The sequence below is a fragment of the Crassostrea angulata genome, chromosome 8 (genome assembly GCF_025612915.1).
Source record: "Crassostrea angulata isolate pt1a10 chromosome 8, ASM2561291v2, whole genome shotgun sequence".
NCBI classification, from domain to species: Eukaryota; Metazoa; Mollusca; class Bivalvia; order Ostreida; family Ostreidae; genus Magallana; species Magallana angulata.
This window is the reverse complement of record NC_069118.1, coordinates 45674770-45698961: the sequence shown is the minus strand read 5'-3', so window position 1 is coordinate 45698961 and position 24192 is coordinate 45674770. Positions and strand designations below refer to the sequence as shown.

General features: G+C 32.1%; 1 protein-coding gene across 2 annotated transcripts; it reads left to right on the top strand.

Annotated features, from left to right (window-relative positions):
* Positions 1–1131: 1131 nt before the first annotated feature.
* Positions 1132–24192, top strand: LOC128160063 (FMRFamide receptor-like). Of its 2 annotated transcripts, XM_052823329.1 has the most exons (3): positions 1132–1250; positions 18573–18635; positions 22690–24192. In XM_052823329.1, exon 3 carries the CDS (start codon positions 22690–22692, stop codon positions 23821–23823), a length of 1134 nt encoding a protein of 377 aa, XP_052679289.1. In that variant the 5' UTR covers positions 1132–1250; positions 18573–18635; the 3' UTR covers positions 23824–24192. The 2 variants fall into 2 exon arrangements, with proteins under 2 accessions (XP_052679289.1, XP_052679290.1); XM_052823330.1 differs by lacking the exon at positions 18573–18635 and having other exon boundaries at positions 1136–1250.

Here is a 24192-nt window from a genome sequence, read left to right as displayed (position 1 = left end):
TTTGTTTTTGCTAGTGCTTTGATCTAAATATAAGCGAGGAGAAGAAGGGGGGTTCAGGACAAAGTAAATTTCCAGAAAATAGGCCTCGGAACCCCCTTCATCTCCTCAAGGAAATTAGATAGTTAATATGGTAAACTGTTTTCTTTCAGTACTTCACTTAGTCTGATAAACAATAATGAACATTACGCAAATGTACTGAGCACTTCCTTTCGTCTGATTCCGGTCCCAGATTAGAATTCCACGTCTCAGCCAGATATCAAAACTAACAAGAGGGACTTAACAGCTAAACAACGAAAAAACCTGATCTATAATAGTAAAGTTAAAACTGTTTTGTATAAATCTGTCGTCACAAGATGTACTCCAAAAATTGTTTAAAGCAATATGAGCTGCAACTTTCATGCTGAATTGGTTTTTTTACGAAAATGTTAGTTTCTACTAAAATGACAAAAAATATCATGGTTTTTAAATTTGTGTTAGCCTTATTTTTGTGGGGAGAGCCGTTAAGAAGCCTTAATTGAAGCAAAATTGAATTATTGTCGTCCTGTACAAAAATTAAACTGCTTTATATTCCCTAGAAGATAAATCTTTCTTCTGAAAAAAAATTAGTGATTTTTTAAATCTTATTTATCATAAAAGTTTAAGTTATATGAAGACTAAGTATACTAGCAGGTTTTTGCAGCAAAATAAAATTCATAAAATTACACCTCATATTGCTTTAACATAGAAGTGATAACTGGAAATTTTCTTGACTAGTAAATATTATAATTTCCATTATTTTTATCTACATTAAAAATGCATTTTTTATATAAAGTAATACATGTACAATGTATATTAAAAGAAGGACCTTTTTGTTGTTGTAGCAACAAAAATCTAGGTATATAAGTAATGCATTATGAATAGAGAAATTTAATATTTAGAAAAAGTTCAGTAAGATTGGCATTTAGCCTAATGTGTTTTGTTTGGGTAAAATTAAGCTTTTTTTTTGACACTTCTGTTGACAAAAGCTAAAAGAAGTATTATACAAACTATCGATTTTTTAACCCTTCATGCAGAACACAATTCTGATCAATTGGAAAAGAGTGAGATAAAAACTGGAGAAAATCGCTCGATCACTTATAATGTTTAGGTAATGTCTAAGCGAGCCAAGTAAATGAACGATGTTGTAAAAAAGGAGTCAAGAGCTTTTAAGAAAAAAAACATTCCAAAGTGTGTTAAATGGAATATTGAGTTACCAGGAAAAAACTGAAACAGTAAGTACTATGACTATTATCAGCTAAATTTATTAAAACTGTGTCGAATATATATTAATAAACGATCTGTGTTCTCAACATTTTTACTACAGCTCATTAATTAAAATTACATGTAAATGATCCAGTGCATTGAGAAAAAAATAATAATAAATGTTAGAAAACAGTGGCCCTTTTCACAAAAAAACTTATAACTAAGATAAAAATTTCACAACCCTGTAAGTTTTCGTTTAATAGGGTTATTCTTTTTTTTTCTAAAATATTATTTACATTATTGTCAAAAGTAAAAGTAAAATAAGAGTTTTTGTGATATTTTACAACGTAGATACTTTTTGGAAGAAAAGGAAAATATTGTGTTTAATCGATTTTTTTGTGAAAAGGGCTGCAGTTCTTCATATTACTATAAGCAATTTGTATTAAGAGAGCTCGGTGGTCATGGCCAATTGCAGACTGTATCTACCTCCTTATGAAAGAACGTTCTGAGTAAAATAAATTCTCAAATTCTAAATCTAATTGTATCTATATTACTAAATGTTGGTTTGTGGCCAAATATGACATGTAAAAGTTATATAAAAATCAAATTTTTATTTGCTGACTAAACAGCCTCCTTGAAATAAGACTTTGGTCCATGATTATTTGAAAATAAAGTTTCATCGTAAAACAAAAATTTGAAAAAAAAGTATTTTCATAAGAATATAGGCGAAAAGGGCAGTGGAATCGAATATTATTAAGTGCTGAAAGTCAATTTAAGATTTAAAATATTTTGGTACAAGCATAATTTTATTAGACTCTCTTGCATTGCCAAATAATGCAACCACGCAGAAACAAACTCTCAAGCTGTAGTCGGATTATTATTTTTTTTTTACAACTAAGAAGGCAACAGATAGTCGATAGATTTGGCATTCGATTATTACGAATTTTTCAACCTTAAAAGCTCAGTTTTCTAAGGTTTTTTTTTTTTTTGTTCTAAAAGCTGTAACCATTGTGTAATTTAGGTCCCAGTTGCTGAAGATTTTTTAAATGCTCTATTATACTTTTTAAGAGTCTAGTACGTACTTCCTGAAACGTTCAAATACTAGCATTGTGTTTTGAAGTCGTATTTCTTATATAAGCGGTAATCAATCCAAGTTTTTGATTATTGAATTTTTTCCCCATTATACTTCAACAAGACAAAGAGGACAAAATATGGAGCATAGAACCGCTTTGAGATTATCAAAACGCTTCAGTTTGTATCAATATGCTTTAAGTGCCGTGCATAATTCAGCGTTAAAATTTGTAAAATTAAAAAAAAAATTATGAATGAGAACGGATGATGATAATTTGATTTGTCTTTTTTGTCAGTCTAAATTTTATCTGAATTTAGACATGCTATGCAACTATATTTCGCTCGTGCTCTTCGTAAAATTAAATAACTTTATTGTTTCTAAGATATCTTTCTTTAAGGAATAAGGAATCACCTTTTTTGGTATTAGAAGGTGATCAAATCATGTCGAGCTGATCAAATCAATTAAGCTGAAAGGGCTTTATGATATACTTTATCATCGCGACAGCAATTGATCTTCTTATAATATTCAAAGAATAATTACTCCTTATTAGTCAATCATATTTATAGAATTTTCCTCAATTGCACAATTCAATCTCAAAATATTCATTGATGTAATGTATCAGATTATACATTACAAATTTAATAGTAGTGTTATTACAGACAAAGTCTGGAAATATAAAAAATATTAAATTGTTATAGACGTTTACTAGGAAAACATAAGGTAACACAGAAGGTAAGGTTTCCATGGTAGTATATCGCACATTGCAAAATGAAATTTAAACACACATTTTAAGATAATACTATTAGCATAAAGTATTTTACCTGTCCTCTAACCCACACCCCAACCCACCACTCCCTTTTTTTCAATTTTGCGTGCGTTCGGTGAAAGATGTTTTTACAGGATAAACCTCATTAGAAAAATATATAATTATATAACTTCTGTTGATTGATCAACGTTGTTTTGCAGGAAAGCAGTAAATAGATTGTACTTAAGAAGGGAAAGAAATAAAAAAAAATACTGATGAAGACGTGCTCAGCCGTTAGAATAGTATACTGAACATATTGAGCAAAACTCGTCGTTCTTATCACATTACTTTGCATAGGCCTAGTATACAGTGCTATACAAGAGCACTCTACTCAACAATTCTTGGTAATGCAATTAAAGCATCATACAGTTATGGGCCCGCACCTGTCTGACTAATGAACTAAACAATGTAGTTCAGTCATCGTTAATCCTAGGATTTCTGTTATACAGCGCACTTTAAAAGCAAGAACGGCCAAACTGCTTGATTTAAAATCGTTATTTTGAAAAAGTGTTATTTCCTCGCTTTGCTAATAGTTCTCGCGCTTATGCATTCAAATGCATGAAACGATAACCAACACTGGTAATGGAAATGCAAACGACTAACACATTAACAGGACAGTTGGCTCAAGTAATCTTAAAAAAGTAGAAAAATAAACAGTCGCCGAACTAGTTAACGGCTAAGAAAATAGGTCGCCAATTTCCCGCTCACTCGGAACTTTGGCAATCGATCGCGCATTTTTGGTATTTTGGTTTTCCTTCAGGACTGACTAGCGAAATAGTTCATCATGATATAAACAATGCCAGAGACTGGTTATCAGTCCAGATTAAGGACTTAAATCGTTAACGACCTCCTATAGTTTAAATTATTTGTTTTTAAGTAAGATTTTGCATCTTTTACAAAAATTATAATTGAATATTAAATGCACCATGGATTTAGACTCTTGCCAAGTGTTTATAAAGATCACAGATGAAAAAAGAAATAAAATTTTCTAAATTATACAAATTTACAATGCTTTGAACCCGAGAATCAAGAACAAGGTTTACCTGATTTATTTACAAGATAAGTAGCAAATTAACAAAAAAGAAAATACTGTAGATTCCTATTAAACTCGAGGAATTTACAACCTTGTATAATCGTCAGATGGAACCTCCGCGGATTAACATTCTGAAATTAAAACCAAAAATTGGTGCTCGCAATTTTATATTCTTGCGAATTGAAAACAAAAATTTGGAATCGCGTAATAAATTATACGCTTAAAATAAGGAATTTACAGTAAGGTACAACTATATGACTTACTCGACGTAATCGTGATATAATGTGGCTGCTTTATTAAAAGCAATTCTTATTACCACTTTTTCGTACAATTCACATTTGATTTTGTTTTGTTTTTGTTTTTTGTTTTTTTTTTTGGCCCAGTGTTTACTACAATGTATCTTTGCAGTAACAGCACAATGCGATCACAAATCTTGCATCATCATGTGTAATAAATTAAACGTAGACATTTGTGCGTTTGAAAACCTAGATTCGATCAATTATGATCATAGTTTACATTTATAGTCAATATTCAACCTCTGTTTAAAACGAAATTGAATAATAAAGCAGCCACGCATACAAAACAAGGTTATCAGAAATACCTTGCGTAAGACAGGAGATTCGTTATTGGAAATCAAAAACGTTTCAAGTAGCAGCAGATGTTTTATGAGGATACGATGCAATAACGCCTTCTCAGAAAATACTTCTTAAGGAAACCTTTAAAGCAGTCACGAAGTCAAACGATTTTTGTCGACTTTCCAGTATTATAAACCTGTTTAAATTGATTTAGCTAGGTTTAATAAACACGTCAAGTTGTATTAGTACAATAATGAAAACTTGATTTGTAAGTTGAGCGTAATATCAATTTTATGATATCTAACGGGAATGAGAAGTGAGGTTTCATTGAAATAAAACTGCCAGGTTTGGAAAACAATCCTCTGAATTTATAAATTTATTCACTTCTGTGTGCAGTAAAAGCCATTGATTTTTTTTTTAAAAATTGAATGCTGATAACGCGTGTCCTGATATCCGTGTATTTTAGATGTACATGTATCTTACATTTGTTTCTAGAGGTGTGTTGATATCATGAATTCATGATGTTCTTTATGAGCAATCTAAACTTACAATCCGTTATCTGATTCAGAAGTTATCTTCTAATATTGATAAGCATTTCATAACTTGTCTGCATGCATGTAAATATATCTGGTGTTCCCATACACATACACGTGCAAGTATTTATTCACAATATTATTACACTTCACAGCGTGAATCTTGATCGCAGAGGTTGAATATGAAATTTCCGGAAGTTTTGCAATATCCTTTTGCATTGGGGCATAATTCGCAAAAGCCGAGGATGTTTTTGCTTGTCTTGTGATTATACAATATAGTCACTCAATAATAAAGGTGTCAGTTTTGGATGTATATGGGCCGTTAACTGGATCGGCGACTGTATAAACACGGGATAAAACCCAGTTACCATGCAACTCGTATTTATATCCCGATATACATCCAAAAATAATATCTTAGTTCTTATATTTAAATTTGTTACACTCTATGGCAATGTCATGGCTTCATAATTTCGTTCTTAATGATCTAGAAAGCCACTTCGATTTACATTATGTAACGATAATATAGTTCAACAATGTTTCAAGTAACTTCTTAGGGATCATTAGAATTCGTGGTGGCTCAACTTTCGTGGTATTTGTGGGTAAACCTCTACCATATATTTACATCCTCGACGAAAATTAATTTAGAAATAGTAAGATATTTTACTGAAACTGAATACCGACGCAATAAAATCCCCCAAATAAGCTAAAACAACCCTTTTGTTTTGAATCTTAACGTAAAAAAAGGTTTAGACCTAAAATGAATGTGTTAAACGTTAGAAGCTGTTTATTTATGTATAGAATGAATAATTAAGAAGATAGGCAAATCAGCTTGATAAAGATGTTTAACACTGTGCCGGATGATTATGCCAGTGCAAAGGTTTATATCATTTTTGCACCCGTTTAAGCTGCATATATATCGAAAAATTCAAATATGCTATATGATAGAACATTGCTTTAAGAGTTTACAACCACATTTGTTATCATTTCATATTTACCTTTCAAAAAACATTCCAACAAGAAAATAATTTTTCCCATAGGAAAAACAATATTCCTAAAAATAATTTGAAATTTCCTATCGGAACACAAGAACTTCCTAAACGAATTTTAATTCCGATAGGATTTGATAAAATCAAATAGGAAATCTTAATTTCCTATAGGAAAACTACCTGTCTGAAGCAAATTCTGAAGATAATAATATTTTCCTGTAGGAGAATAATTTCTCCTATTGAAATTATCATTTTCCTATGGGATATTAATTTTTGAAGGTAAATATCTCAACTGTCAGATGAAACACAATAAAATCAAAAGTGGTTATATCATCTCTAGACGTTGGTCTATCATTTGGTATATATATATATGTTTCCCAAACTGCACCTTAAGCGGGTGCAAAAATGGCACTGGCATAATTATCCGGCATGGTGTTTTTTTACTCGCATTTGAACCTTTGTAAACAAAATTAGGACATGAGGCCTGTCACGGGATGAACATCTATCATTCAGTCAACCGAAATGTGACTGAAAGGTCTGGAAAGGTGACTGAATGGCACAAATGTGCGATTCGGTCACCTTTCAGTTACCTGTCAGTTACATTTTAGTTGACTGAATGGCACAGCTTCACCCTGTGTGTTTACATGTACATGACTTCTGAGCCCTGTATCTTGCTTAATGTATCTTGCTTACATGTATAATGATACGAACGACTCAAATTTCTTTGATGATTAGAAATGCATTATTTTCTAAAGCAATGTAAATGATAAAAACAGAAAAAATAGGATTTGCCAAAACCATGACCATGTCCCTCGAAGGAAGTTATTCATACAGGTCGTGAATCGCGTTATGTAAACTATATCACATGCGTGAAAAAAAAAGTAAAAATGTGCCAGCATTCCCAGGATATGTGTCTTGTTGCATATTTTGAAACTACCAGGTGAATTAATTTGAATTTAGAGAGACTACAACATAACACCAGTTATTAGGATGATGGCATGGTTGTGTAAGTTTCCTTTTCTGCAATGATCGGTACCCTCCTTAATCATCAAAGAAAGCATTTTATTGTTTTTATATGCTTATTTATTTGAACAAATTTAATAAACTGATCAAAAATGTGTAAGTACATGTATAAGTTACTACATTATTGTCAATGTACATCAGTACGTTCGATAAAATCATTGAAACAGCCAAATTGTCTTAAATAGAAATTAGAGTCTGACGTCGTCATGATTATTTTGTGCCGTCCGTGATTTTCTAAGGTTGCTGAAGGTTTCGGTCAATCAATAAACCGGTTAGAACTGGGTTGTGTACTGGTATAGTTCGGTTCTGTCAGTTTTCTTGGGAAGTAGAGGAAATAATACTCTGTAGATTTAAACACACTTTCAAAGCAATTATCTTTTGTATTACATTAAAAGAATTTTATAAACTGCATCTACATGTAAGATACGTGCAAAACTGTCACTTTGGGACTGGCACATAAATTTTCAAACAAACATAGCACATTTTGGATAATTTCCAGTATAAATCTCAATTCAACGCCCAACAAAGACAGATTACACGTGGTTTTGTAGTTTATAGGTTTAATTTCATGGTTACACTGTAACTCTACGGTACTGTGATGTTTAATATTATTCAGTTCTCATGAACTCAAAGCACTCGTTATCAACATTGTGTTTTTAGATATTATTACGATCAAAGATGATAACTTATCATTGCCACAGATGTCATTAATACCCAAGGGAGCAATTAAGGCTCTTAAATAGAGGGCCTAACGTTTATGTATTAATCAACTGACTTTTGTTGATAAATTATATTATTTTGTTCAAATAATATTTCTTGTACATCTATTGATATTTTAAGAGCATATTCTCTATCTCTCTCTCTCTCTCTCTCTCTCTCTCTCTTTCTCTTTCTCTCTCTCTCTCTCTCTCTCTCTCTCTCTCTCTCTCTCTCTCTCTCTTATTGTATTCGTACTATGATAATTACACCAAATAATATGTTCAAGTATATTTAATGAATTGCTATGTATCTAATATTGCTATAGAAGGCGATATTTTAAGATGAACATATGTATATGTACATGCATATGTAATTGTTAAGTTCGACTCGCATCTCAAATCAAATGTGTAGTATCTAAAGGGTAACTGCACGAAATGATGTGTTCCTAGCTACAGAGGCATACGACCAATAATCGTAAAGGACAAATTCGTGCAGGTGCATTGCTACATTTGTACGTCATTGTATTAACACATAAAATTATATATACGAAATATGACGTAACAATTCACTAGTGAAAAATAATACTTGGTGAGAATTGGTTGCACACCAATACATTTTTGAAAATTAAAAAAATGTAATAAATGTCTAATTATCAGCAAAATTAATGGGTTTATGTTAACTTGTTGGTACTACTATTTGTTTTATCCCCATCACTGTTCATCCATAATTATTTCTAAAGTACACCTACAGCAAACTTCTGTGAAAATGTTCGGGTTTATTTTGATACGTTTTGCAAATGCCAACAACGTTGCTGTATGTTGCGCTACAATAAAAAAAACCCCGGCAATTTGAGAACTTATTTGTCACTTCAGTTAATGAAAATTGACTTTGAACTTACGCAACAACCTTAAAAAAAAGTATATACGCAGTAGAAGGTCTTGTGTTTTTCCAAGTGCTTATACTTAGTAAAATGTCAAACATTTTCAAAGCCATTACCAACTAATAAACAAAAATCAGTTGTTGATAGCGACAATCTGTATCAAATCTTGTGCTAATCAAACAAAACGGATCGAAAATATATAGCTCAGTCATTAAAATTAATGGAAATCTTATGAATTGTGTGCATTATCCCGGGTATTGGCATTTTAAGGTAATTCTAGAATAAACAATTGATTTACTTTACTAAAGAGGCGAACTACGTTTTTATTTATTCATCGACATGTTACATAACTCAGCAGAGAGATCGACCAAAAACAAAGCCATTTTTTCTAAAGTGTCATTTTTGATTAAAAGTTTACGTAATAGTATTGGTATCTATAGCCTTAGGGTGTATGTTAAAGAGACCGTATTTTCTTAAATTATGATCTCTGAAAAAAATCCATTCCCAATATGAATATAAAAAAGTACTATTCTCCAATGGGGTTTTCCCCAATTAATTATCTTATTCTTTCGTCCTGCACTTAGGGAACTCTGTATCACTATATTCACTTGCTATGATGTAGACCCGTTCGCTCTAAACCAGCTTATTCTGAACATTAGTCATTATTTAATGTATTTTTGTTTGTTACATTTATTACATATATACAAAAAAAGTCTAGATTGTCGTGACTATTTTAGGCCTTATTGATCTCCTTTATAAGAAGAGTTCTTTATAAGGATATTATAATAGTAAAACATTCAAGTATATGGAACTTTACCTTACCAATGTTTGTTCATAGCTCAACACACCGCTAAAATGATTGGGTGTATTATATCACAGATGAATATTTGGTTTAGTCGTAGAATGTAATTTCAAATTTATTTTTTCCAATTGAATCTATTTGATAATTTTATGGTACAAGTTTTCAAAAGAATAGTTTCTAACTTTATTCAATTTTCGAAAGTTTAACAAAAAATAAGATAATAAAAAAAATTCCTTATGTCTTGGTGGTATCGAATCCACAATGTAAAAAGCTTAGATATAGTGATTTTCTTTTTGTTGCTTTAACCACAGAACCATTTCAGTCAAAACAAACTGCGTTATTTTAAATGCTCTATTTATATGCGACTTTGGTCACGAATTTACGGACTTGTATTATATTTTTCTATCATGTTCAATTGTTGGGATACATAATGATATTTCTAGTGTACAGTTGGTCATCTCTTCACTTTTAAGCTGTTTGATATCGATTTGATTTCTTTTAGACCTTACTTTGACTATGAGAAAACTATGGAGCGCAGACCCACTCTATATAATAAAAGGCAATTGTAGTTCTACATAATAACACTATTTGGATGTTTTGATACAGTGCTGTACATATACGCTAGTTTGAGTCAACACGTTCTAAGTATTGAACATATTTAAGGGTTACAAATCGATAAATATGCTTAAACATGTAGGTATATATTGTTTTGAATGATCTTTTGAAAAATTATCAGATTAGTTAATAATATTGATTTTTCAGTATCTTATCCGTCCGTCGTATATGTATTTTACACACTTTTAGTTTATCCATCCATCTTCTTACAATATAGCTGATTGTCAATCTATTGACTATCCAGCTTTGTTTAAGATTTTTGCTAACATGGAAAAAAATATGTTCAGATTATTGAAACAAACCTAACACAGCTGTTAGTCTTATGAGAGCTTACTCGAATTATTCTCTTCATCGATATTCGCTGTAGCGCAATAAATAAAAGCACGTTATAATATAATGCCGGGCTCCATCTAGTGCCAGGTAAGAGATGAAACCAATTTCCCGTTCCATACTAGGGGGCCTCTGGTACAAGTATTATTGCTGTATTAAACCTTGATTGTGTCTTTCCTTTGGATGGTATTATTTGCGTGGTTGCTAATTTACACCTACAGTATCTTAAGTATATGTATACAAACGTTCGGGAAGTTCAACTTATTACAAATTTTATCAATGGTTTAAGGGGTAATACATGTGCATGTTGCAATATAGGTGTAATCGTTGACTATATTAATACTAAATTATGTCCCTCTTCTGAATTGTTTTGTTCGCGTGGCTGCCAATCTACACAAGTCACATGGTATTTGAAGTTTATACGTCATCCGTTTTGGGAGGTTCATCGTATTATATATTTCATCATAATGGTAAAAAAAAGGTAGATTTAAATGTCCACGTTTGATAATTTTTCTGTTAAGATGAAAAAAAAAACAAGAAAAGAATTACATTGCACGAGTAAATAGGTCAGTGATTTTACATACATGACGTTAATGATTCATGTAATGATGGAAACTTAACTATTTATTTTACAACAATTGTAATGATTGTCTACCTAACTATACTTGTTTTCAGGTTCAAAGATTTATCTGGTGATCTTACTGAATTGTCTGACATGTGTTAAAGGTGTCAGGTTAAAAATAACGAAGATTTAAAATAACGAAGATTTCTGTAAAATTTTCCACAGCAAAATGTGTTGAATAATGTGCACTTCTTACAACTAGAAGGCTCATTCTAGATTCAGGATTCACAATATGATATTCGGAATACGATATTTAAGAATTTCGAATTTCGATTTCTCAATCTCGTATTTCATATCTCGTATTTTGAATCTCGAATGAGCCTTCTGGGCTTTCGTAACTTTCACTTTCGTTTTAATTTTGTTTAGAAAATAAAAACTTTTATGTGTTTGTGTTTACTTATAATGAATTACTTATAAATCTAACGTGAACAGTGCCAGTTAGTAATCTGGGTGACGAGAATGTGACGCCAAATATTATTTCTCCTTCATTAATGAAGCAAAACATTTAATATCATAATCATGCCAAGTCATTTTTTTAAAATTAAGTTGTCGTCGAAACTGATATTGTTGTTAAAATATGAATCAACGTAACAAACATCAGATCTCGCTTAGTAGATCTACTGTTTTATCTTAGCCATGCACTGCTACATAAAAAACATATTAAGAAAACAAAAACCTATATCATGACTTTAAAATGTTTTCCTTTGTAGTCATTCAAGTATCTTCCCCGGAAAATGGCAACGACCACCCGTCGAGTGCCTTTTCATTAAAGAGGTGTCTATTTATTGTCTCTGAGAGATCGTTGTCCTCGTTACATGTATATCAATAAAATTGCAATCATTCGTTTGGTCGATGGGTTGTTTGTCTCCTACGGTTGGGCATTTGTTTAAAACAAATTATGGTGAAATGATTTTGGTGTTACTTAATGTGCTGGATACTGTAAACCAACTTTTTTTCCGCATGCGAGAAATTTTTGCGAGGTTTACGAGAGACTTGCTGTCGCGAATATTTCTCGCCGGGAACCAGCCCTTGTCGTTTGATTCTTATCATACATGTAACATGGGTCTGGATAAAGCTTGGTCGCGAAAAGTAGTCGTCGCATTCCAGTTTATCTCCAGGAAATCGCAAATAAAGTCGCCGCGAATAAAAGTTGGTTTACAGTATTATCTAGATTGACGTACATGTAGATTTTTATTCATTAAGTTTAGGGGACCAGCTTATGGATAGGTTGCTTTTGTATAGTGAAAGTACTGTGGAATCTTAATTTTCGAGGGGGCCAATTTCCGTGGATTGCTGAAGTTTTACAGGTTCGTGGGGAAGTAATTTCGTGTATTCTTTTAAATCTACAAAGGAAATATCTCATTATTACACTAATGTATTAATTCGTGGGTGATTTTAATTCGTGGATGAGAGGTACCCACGAATTCCACGAAAATTGAGCCACCACGAAATCTAATGATTCTACAGTAGCTTGGATTCTGATCCCCTAATTGAAATCTTTTTTCCCCCATTATTTTCGTCATTTGCAATAATGGGTGTTGAATACAATTTTTTGTTCTGCAAAAACCTACTGTAGCTGCAGTAAGTTTGTGCAGCATAAGAATGTAAAAATTGCATTCACTGTCGCTTTATTTCTACCTGTATATATTTTGTTGAAATAACTGGTGTTATCATTTTGTCGTTGTTTCTCCAGCGATCTTAATTTTAGTATTAGGTTGGTGGAGCTGTAAATTCACTTAGTCTAAAAACTCGATAAATTTTTGGATTATTTTGCTTATATTTACGATTGTTTTTATACAAATGCTCCAAGGACTAGTCTGCAACCGTAATGATATTATATAAAAAATAATTATATTTATTTTATAAGTTGGTTTCTCTTATAGTCGATTTGGTCGTCACGTTCAGTCAATCGTTTGTTTAAAATCGTAAACATACGCGCTCATGATCGAAAAGATAATTTTTACGTAAGGTTGTAGTTGATTCCAAAGCTGAAACGGGTTATGTATTTTTCTGCATCTACCTTAAAACCCACGCCAATCACCAAAGAAATCATTTCATTGTGTAAATGTATAAAATTGGGGGGAAAACGACCGATTTTTTGGCAAAAATCATTTTAAGGTGAATTTTCTAGGGTTGCGTGCTCATTTCTTAGCATTAGAATAAACACCTTACTTGAATTGCCTGTTACCGCCCACAGTAACTGTAATTGGCTAACAGAATCACCTAGTCCAGCTGCGAAGAAACAAATAAGATTTTGTTAGTTTATTTGCCTTTTAATGAATAGAACCGCTGACATTCAATGTGTAAGTTATCTTCTATAAAATATGGTTGGAGAGAAAACATCTTCTGGCAATACACGAACCAAGGATATATTGAAATGAGTTACATTCTGTTCGCTATTCAGACACCATTAATGCATCAAAGTTTTCTCTGAAAATCAAAATAGATAGAATTCATGATATTGATTATCTAGCCGCATTCAAATAAACAAAAACTGGATTTTCTACAAGAAATGAACTTAATATTCAGGCACCTCTGTATAATCTTATACCAACATGTGTGTACTAGGCAGACAACTGACTGGCGTTTAACTATACTTTTCGAATATTTAATGTCGTCTTATATTTTCAATATAATACACGCATAGTTAAAAAAGTGAAAGGTTTGTCTCAATGCCTTCTTTTTCCGTTCTCTGTAACACTTTGCGACCGCAAATGGGCGTAAATGTTGGTTTTCTATGAGTTAACTTAAGATTGAAAATACCGAGCACATCATGTTCCAGTTGTTATCTAATTTTTTTTTAATTGTAAATTATTTGTATCTGAGCACATCTGAAACATAGTAAATAAATTGTGATGTACTACAGAAAATAGGGCTGAAGCATGATTGATCAAGGCCTAGGTCTTACGGTTTCCCCTTACGATGATCTTTTAGTACCATCGATTGTTACTCAGAATACGAAATGAAATTATACGTTCGTTTTCTTCCATTATACATGATGAAGGTCAGTTCCTGACGATTGCAGTCAATGACACAATTCGTATGTCACAAACACGTTCGTTGCCCTCACCCCCTTCCTATTTCATAAAAATGACGCTGATATTTATTTGTGTGAACATAACTATTAATAACTTGTTTTCATATTATTGGCCTAAGACGTGTATTTCGGGACTAATCATTTTTAGCCATGAATGGGAATGACTCTTCAAGACAGAATGTTATTGTACATTGCTTATCAAATATATTTCAAACTATTGACACTTTAATCCTTGTTTGTGCTATTACTGTGTTGTTTCTATCAACACAAATTCTTTGTCCTTTTCAGTATATTATGAATGTTTATCATTATTTGAAGTTAAGTTACGTTTTTGAAAATAACGCCAAAAAATAAGTAAACGTATTTTTGAATCATGTTTTAAATTTTCAATACACAAACCATAATTATAATATGTTTAAAGTATAGTAATTTCTCTTTCGATCTTCATGATCATGAATCAAGGCATACGACGTCGACGGACAAACCGTGGAATTTCGCTAAACCAAATTAACGTTCACTAAGTTTTCATTGATTAAAGTTATCAATTGCACAAAAACAAAAATTGCACAGTTATTGTCCCTTATATCGAAGACAATCATTCTTTTCTTCCCTTTATTTCTCTATCACTATTAGGAAGCATATACATATATGGTACTTTGAGTACTACTGCAGATAATGCACATGTACCTACACTTATATTGCAAAGTAATATTCATAGCAACGAATTCGTTCAAGTTTCTTTCAACTGCATGTCACCTCTTTCTAAAAGATCATGTTGTTGATGTTTTTAATGCTTGCATTTCGCCTTATTCTAAAACATCATGTAGTGTGCGACAACCGTGAACCTTTCGATGTTCCGTTCCTCATCGAAAACAAATGTTTTAGTTGAAAGCACGCCGAAGACTCACGTATCCGCCTACCTCGGGTAGATTTGTCACGGATCATAGTATTCTCACGATTGATAAAAAAAACCCCGGGAGATTTACTTTATGATCAAAAGGAGCCACAAATCACACAGGAACGTGATTTGATAGTAGTGATTTACCCAACCCTAATAACAATTTGAGAATGGATTCGACCTTAACATATTAACTAAAGTTCTTCATATGAGTAACGTATGTACGAAATTCAATGCAAGGATTACATTGCGACATAAAACAAAAATAATTTGGTTTCTTAATTTATGTGCTTAATTTAATGTTTTGAATATTTAATTATATTTAAACATTTTAATAATCGTTTCCATGTGCATACAAAAAAACAATGCTTGTATGCTAGTAACTGTGTTGTAGATATATGAGAACAATTAATTTTTGGCAAGGTTTGAAGAGTTGTAAACACACTGAAATCGTTGATCTTGGTTAGCTTTACCTTTCTAATCTAAATTCCACATAGGCTTCAGCTGAATTTTTTTTTAAATAACAAAACAAACACATGCTCTAAAAATATCGTTCCACAGCACGTAGGCTGATTTTCCATCTCTTTCTTTATTTCAAAACAGGATATAGGTCAAGAACACAACTAGGGCTTCGGAATCAACGTTTCATTTTTTCTTCTCAGTACTGTTAAGATTCCTCATTATTAATATCAAACTTTGTAAACAGGGTCAAGGTCTAGATAAAAGGTGGGGGAAATGAATATTGAGGGCCTAAACAACATTAGACAACTAGGGCTTCGGAATCAAAGCTTCATTTTTTTTCTCTGTACTCAAAATATTACTTATTATTAATGTCAGAATTTGTAAACAGGGTCAAGGTCTAGATAAAAGTAAGAGAAATGAGTATTGAGGGCATAAATGTAAAGGATAAATCATCCCAAATCTCATATGTCCCATTTATTCCCAGACTAAGGAAATGGAAAAAAGATCAAAAGAGAAAAAAAATCAAAATCTTATGGTGTTCGCAAATATATATCTACAGACGATTCTCACTAAAATTTTGAATAAAGCAACAAAAACATCATATAATTATATTCTAATTAAGCAGTTCTAGGCTAGCTAGATATTATTAGCCTTAGAGCATCATATGAAAAGAAATAGTTTGCAGCATAGTTGCTTAGTTCCTTCGAATAATGAAAATCGGATTTAAAAGACGATAATGAATATCAAACATGTGTATGTAATGATTATGACAAAAACAAAATGGACGGAGTCTTTGCAATCTCTGATAAAAACAAACTCTAATTACAATTGGGTTAATTAGAGAGACAAGAAAGCATTTCACTAATCATAGTTTTCCTATATCTTAACATCTTAAAACAAATAGACAAAAAAACTTTTAAAAATTACAGATTTACGTCTTTCTATAAATATTTAATGACAAAATTGCATGCTGTCCAATTTGCATTGTAATTCTGTTTTGAAGATTAAAAAAAAAACAAAAACAAACAAACAAACAGATAACTCAAGGGTAAAATAAATTAACAATGAACAATTCATTATTTTTCTATAACCATGTTTACAATTTCAAAGGAAGTAAAAAAAGAATGATTTTATACCTAAAAAACCGCTTTCCATTTTCAATATATAGAGTGCTCCTGACTGAGAATCAAATCTATCTTAAATCCAGAATTAATTATTCTGTGGAAATGTAAATCGGTCAAAGGGAGCGTCATTAGTGTTAATTGGTGAGGGTAAATTATCGCCAGTCACTGTTTACAAAGCATTGATTGTATCACACAGATTTAGATATTTTGAAATAGTAATTTCCTTTATTATTCCAATATAAGTAAGATATCTGCGTTCAGCAACCTCTGGTGGGAGCGTTTGAATTTAAGAAGGCGGTTTATTTGTTTATGTGCTTAGCGTTTCAACCCTACGCGTATTTTACTGGCATGTTTAATTGAAAAAGGACAGAAAACAATTCAGTTACTCCGTCAAAGTAGTATACGATTGATTGTTTTGATAAATTGAACGAGTATATTGAACTTCCTATTTCAGTTGTAAGGACGAATGTATATTAAATGGATGAAAGTATCTATACCTCTTTTTACACATTTTTTTGTCTTCACTACAAAAATAAATAAATAAATGAATGAATTTTCGCGACGTCTGCATGCAAATATCAAAAACAAATTTCAACTACAATGTAGGTGATGAAGCCAGGGGGAAGGAGGGAGAGTTGATTTTGAATAGACGATCCCCGTTTAAAAACAATTAATTTGAAGTGACGCTATGAAGAAATGAGTTTTTGATTTTGCGTTTTATTTTTGGATATCTGATTTAAAGACTCATTTTTATGATAATATCTGGATGATTCAACATCTGAAACACGTTTAACAACTCACCTATTCGCGACAAAAAATCATCGCTTACATTAACTTCAGGTATAAAAAAAAACTTTCTTTCAAGACCTAGGAACATATTGCATGCTAATTAATTTACAGTTCTATAAAAAGAATTGAGATAGAAATATATATCTATTCGTTTTTCCAGTCAATATGATGAAGAAATACAGTGATACCGCCATCAGTTCCATCAAGATTCGCGTCAAAAGGTTCTCAGTTTCAAAACCTAAGTTTAGTTAACTTTTTAAACACTAAACAGTAAGGTCAAAATGTGTTGCTTAAAATGTAGTCATGTTTTTTTTCTTCAAATATTGCGATCCAAGAACGCCCAGGTGTCTTAGTTTGGAGTTTATAGAGTAAAGAGTTTTCATAGTTATATAAAAAAATCTTTTGAAATCTTAGCTACAAATAATCAAACTCTTTCTGTTGTATATCGGGGTTTGCTTTATCCGGTGCTTTATTTCAGTAAATGAAAATAACAGTACGATTTCCTTTAAATAACAAAAATAAAGACAAGAGCCTATTTTGTCTTAAATAATTTTTTTATGTAAAGTTAATAATAGAAAGGAAAACTAGTTGATCCCATTTCTTCCCAGTTTCCCAGGCTTTAAAATCATAAACGACGTCCTTTCAATTTTTAATCTTACTTACAACTTATCAAAAAAACACAGAAGATGTGCAATAGGTAGACAACATGTACAGTGTAATATGGAATCAGCATGTTCATATAACAGTATGTTCATTTTGGGGGAGAGAAAGAGAGAGACAATGAAAGAGAGAGAGAGAGAGAGAATGATGGACAAACCGAGTAAAAACCTTTGAACAAGAATAGATGATAATACAGTGATATGCCTACACGTAGAGGCTCGTAAGATCGAATGTCTAGTCCAAAGACAAGTGTGGATCGATACTTGCCTTATATATAAATCAAGTTCTCTATCTATAACTCTTATTGTAGCTCTGAGAGTTAATAATTGTATATCTGTCACAAACGATTACAACTTTAGTATTCATTTGATAGGTTTTAATATAACTGTGTCTTCCTGTATTTTAGACCAATAATGATGGACCAACATCGAGTGAAGTAAATAACGGACAATATTCACAAAGTGAAAAGGTATTATTGCTATGATATGTTTTATTAGGGTCTTCCGTCTTCAGCGGAAGACCCTTCTATTATTCTTCGGTTTCTTTTTCAATTCTATTATTATTAGGGTCTTCCGTCTTCAGCGGAAGACCCTTCTATTATTGTAATGTTTCTTTTTCACTTTTCTTATTATTATTCTTTTTTTGTCTTACAAATTTTGTGCAGGCGATTTCTCGGAGATGACTCGTCCGATTTCCTTCAAATTTTCAGGACTGATGCCTAGTGATATGAATTTTATACCGCCGGAACAATTTTTAAAAATTCACTTCCGGTCGGAAGTTATCGTCGTTTTACGATTTTTAAAAGTCAATTTTGTCGGCGATGTTTCTCAAAAACGAGTAAAGATAGAGAACTGAAATTTTCAGAGATGATAGATCTAGCAATATCCTAGTGTACCTCGGTCAAGAGAATGTTGGCCGTCACTTCCGGTCGTCTCCAGAAGCAGATTTAAAAAATGAAAATTTTCAACTTTTTGTTTTAATATATTTTTTCCAATTAGATGATAGTAACCCTTTCACTGATTCAGAATATGTAATTTGTTTTAAAATCGATCAAGGCGTTCTCGAGCAATTAAGCGTCAAAGTCCTGAAGCGAGAGTCCGAGTAGCTCAGTCGATAGAGTCGTGGACATTGCCCACGCGACCCGGGTTCAAGCCTCGAGTGCCGCAATTTTTTTTAATTTTTTTTTCGCTTAGATCTACGGTTTTAACTTTGAATTGATAAGTTTGATCTAATCTATTCAAAAATCGGACGGAAGACCCACTCGTTGCTCGCAACGAGATCGAATCTAGTTATTATTCTTTTTTTCCTTACACATTTTGTGCAGGCGATTTCTCGGAAATGGCCGATTCGATTTCCTTCAAATTTTCACTGATGATGCCTCGCCATCTGAAGTTTGTACCCCCGTGACATTTTTTCAAAATTTACTTCCGGTCGGAAGTTATCGCCATTTTACGATTTTTTAAAGTCAATTTTGTCTCTAAGGTTTCTCAAAAACGAGTAAAGATATAGGGCTGAAACTTTCAGAGATGATAGATCTATCGTTTTTCTGGTGCACCTCGGTCAAGAGAATGTCAGCCGTCACTTCCGGTCGTCACCGGAAGGTAATTTGAAAAATTGAATTTTTCGACTTTTTTATTTTTGAATATTTTTTTTTGAAATTTTTACACCTGATAGTGACCTTCTCACTGATTTAGAATATGTAATTTATTTTAAAATCGATCAAGGCATTCTTGAGAAATTTAGCGTCAAAGTTCTGAAGCGAGAGTCCGAGTAGCTCAGTCGATAGAGTCGTGGACATGGCCAAGGCGACCCGGGTCCAAGCCTCGAGTGCCGCAAATTTTTTTAAAAAATTTTTTCGCTTAGATCTACGGTTTTATCTTTGAATTGATAAGTATGATCTAATCTATTCAAAAATCGTACGGAAGACCCACTCGTTGCTCGCAACGAGATCGAATCTAGTTATTATTATTATTAATTTTAACATTGAATTATTTGTCAACATATTGATGTACAGCTTTAATCGCGATATCTTGTTCAACTGTGCCTTATTTCAACTGTAAACTAATCCAAATTAAGACAATCATTTATTGATATGGCTGATTAAGATATGTATATGTACACAGTTTGTGTTCAAATAATGCTTATTAATATACTAAATACATGTATATGCACTACTTGAATTTATTTTGAACTCAAAACTACCCAATTGAATAATATTTTTGAGATGGTTGACAGTTTGTTATTGTCATTTTTTTTTTATTGTCATGTTGTAAATTTTGTAAATTGGTGGATTTAAATACAAAACTTACATGTTGTCAGGTTGTAAATTTTGTATTTAAATCACCCAGTAAAATCAAAATTTTCAACATGACAATATAGTAAATCAATTTAACAAATAATGATATTAAATAAATTAAAAAAAAAAAAAAAAACCCAAAAAACAATGTACGATACATAGCAATTCGGTAAGGAGTCTGTTGTCATAAAAATTTACTATCGGATCTACGTAAAGTTTTAATTAAGATATGGTTTGTTTAGCTAAATTACACAGTCATTTAAAAAGTAAAATGTACATAAAGTTTGCCCTTATAATTGAATATATTCCCTTAGCTTTATATAGAGATCTTCTTCTAAAGGAGATCAATACAGTCTAAAAACGGCCACGAGCATTGAGCCCCCTTAAACCTGTTCAAAAGATCACTTTATTTTTTTTTTAGCAAAGGACTATATATAGTTTGACCCAAAAATGGCCCCCTTAAATGTACATTGTTATTTTACTGCAATTTTTTGTTTTATTTGTACAAATATACATTTGACGTTTTTTCATAATTGTCATTTTGATTTTAAGTGCCCACAATTTAAAAATATGGCATCATAACGTTAACCTTTTCCCACCATTTTCTCATTTTTAGCATAAAACGGCTTGTTTTTAAGCAGTTTTTCTTTAAGGAAACATTGAGCGACTGCTTGAACAAACAAAATATTTTCACCAAAGATGTATCTCTCCAATACTTATAAGTGACAAAAAGTTTGTTCTTGTTTAAAGAGTCGCTCTATATTTCCCATTTGAAAAAAGATAAGAAAAATGTCCATTTTTGACTGATTTTGATTGAATTATTAAAATAGCGTCACTTCTGACGTCATATACTGCCAATGAGTGCATATTAATAAAATAAATAGGTGAAAAACATATTTTATTTCAACTCTTTTATAAAATAACCCAACAAATTAATGTACATGAATGATTTTAAAAATTGCGAATTTTGGGGGCCAAATAATACTAATATCATATATATAGTTCTTTCACAATTATTCATTGGAAGAAAAACTACACATAAAGTAATTTTCTTAAAAATACAATGCGAAGTAACTGTTTCGTTTAATGAAACTTAGTGATTCTACAACACCATTTAAGATGCCTTTTACAATTTTACAAAAAAAAAATAAAAATACTTTTATTCATTTCAAACATCGAAATTACTTTTGATCAGACTTATTCATTCTGACCCCTTTATTACACTGGTATTGTGATAATTGTATATATTAAGTAATCCATTATATTCAACTAATATACACATACGAATTTCTTATTGGCCTCATTGATTAGACTTCCTCGTGGCAAGGATCAGATAAATACTTGTCCATATAAGGTTTTTATTAATGCCCGTCCTGTGTCCTTTGATGGACACTTCATCATTATCAGTAAGGTCATTCACTGTAGGATAGACAACTCTGCTAATTTCCCTAGTGAGCGTCGTTAATGAAGAAAAGAATAAGGATGCGATCAGTATTGGTGCGTCATGCCTTTAGAGTTTAGACTAAGACTTCCAACCCCCACCTTTCATACAGACATTGTATGTCAATCAGGGGAGTAAACCGCAAATACTTAGTTCATGAACCAGCTTAATGAAAGCGCTGGCGCGATAGCGTCCTCAGTTTCCGCGCTGATGTTAAAAAACTCCAAACAATTCTAAGTTCGTCTGGTTAATGTTTTAAATCATTTGAATGTCTGACATTTCCCAGAGTTTTCGTATATTTCTTATTACATTGTAAACAATGCCTTTAAATAGTGTTTTAATTTGATGATTTTATCAAAATAAAGAAAAATTATCGTGCTTTCATCTCATATTATTCATTCCGTATATTGACTTCCAGTGTTAATAGTAACAATTAAATGAGTTGGGGTTGGTAATATAATATGAATATCAAAAACATTGCAAAATGAAGAATAATAGAATACATTATGCCGTCATTTCACCTATGGTGCAGGTAATACGAATTGTAAGGTATATGCTAAGACTGTGCTGAGTGCCTCTGTCGTATTTTTTAAAAAACATGTTAATGCTTACGTTTCAATTTTCTGGGAACGGTTTACTTTAAATATATAGTTAAATTGGGTTTTTTTCATAATAGTTACATCATTAGAAATAGGACAGACACCGAAAAACTCCGAATAGCATTGTTAGTAGGCATTTTGATACAAAAGAAAGAAAAAGGGATCTATTTATTTTTTCTTTTTACAGATGGATACGACAGATAATCCAGTTATGAATATATCAGCAACCTTTGAAAATACATATTCCATTTACATCGATACCAAGTCACTTCAAAACAGAACACTGACCGATGTAAAAGATGAAGTTAACGATATGGAGATCTACAATTTGGCCAAAATGATGAGAAACGTATTTATTCCAATAATAGTTTTTGTGGGAGTTTTCGGAAATTCAGTTTCCATGTCGGTTTTCACCTCCAATTATCTGCGTCGATCCTCTTCCTCTACGTTTCTGGTGGCATTAGCTTGTACTGACAATGTGTTTTTGATCTGTCTCTTCCTTTCTTGGTTCGACGGCTCCGTGGATAACATCCTGACTTCTGTGAGAATATGTCAGGTTATCTCTTATCTAACATACGTCTCCAGCTTCCTGTCTGTCTGGTTTGTGGTGGGATTTACATCCGAGCGATACATCGCGATTTGTCATCCGTTGAGGGCCAAAGTGTTCTGTACGCAGGTGCGAGAAAGGGTTGCTGTCGTCATATTCGTGATGCTCTCGGTTGTTTTGTACAATTTCGCTTCTTGGACAACTGACGTGTACACATCAAATTCCATCACAAGGTGTACCTACAAGATCAACTACATACAATTTCTGAATGTTATCACGTGGGTCGACACAGTTGTAACCATGCTAATTCCATTCACGTTAATTTTTTTCATGAACATGCGTGTTGCCTGTACAGCAGCAACCTTTCAGGAAAAAAGGAAAGGTTGCTTAACGCCAAGAGATGCCAAGCGAGTCAAACATAGAGCTCTTCGTTCAAAACAACAAATGAGAGTGACGCGGACTTTGCTCCTAGTCTCCACTACGTTTCTTGTTCTGAATTTGCCAAGCCACGTGTTCAAACTTTCCTCCCTCATATCTGCCTTTGTGAGCCCGTCAAATGCCTACAACATCAGCATGGCTCAATATTTCATACAAGAACTATCTCAAATAGTCTTATATGCCTCTTTCAGCATGAACTTCTTTTTGTATGCCTTGTATGGGAAACATTTCCAACGATCACTTAGTTTCATGTACGAGTCCTCGAGGCTTCGCTTAGGATGTAGTGACAGGATTGAGTACCTGGAACGTACTAGCACTCTCAGAAGCTGGACGTAACTTTATGAATTTTGAAGTTTATCTTTAGAATTCCACTAAATTGTTAATAGTTCCCATGACACTGTGGTTTCATCAATATCGTGGTAATCTTTGTAGATTAAATAAAAGTAATATATTCCAGGATACTATATTTTGTGGAAATGATACTTTCAATTCAATTTGTTAACATATAGTGCCCTTTGAATAACTTTAATTTTGATATCCTGGATGAGGTCAGCAACGAAATCAACAAAGTTATAAATTTGTCGAATAATGATGAAACCACTCGTATTACATCCGGTGTGTTGTTATTCTTGAAGTTGTCTGTTGAACAATTTTGTTGTATTATTTGAATTGTATGTAATTCTGATATTTGCAATAAAAAATGAA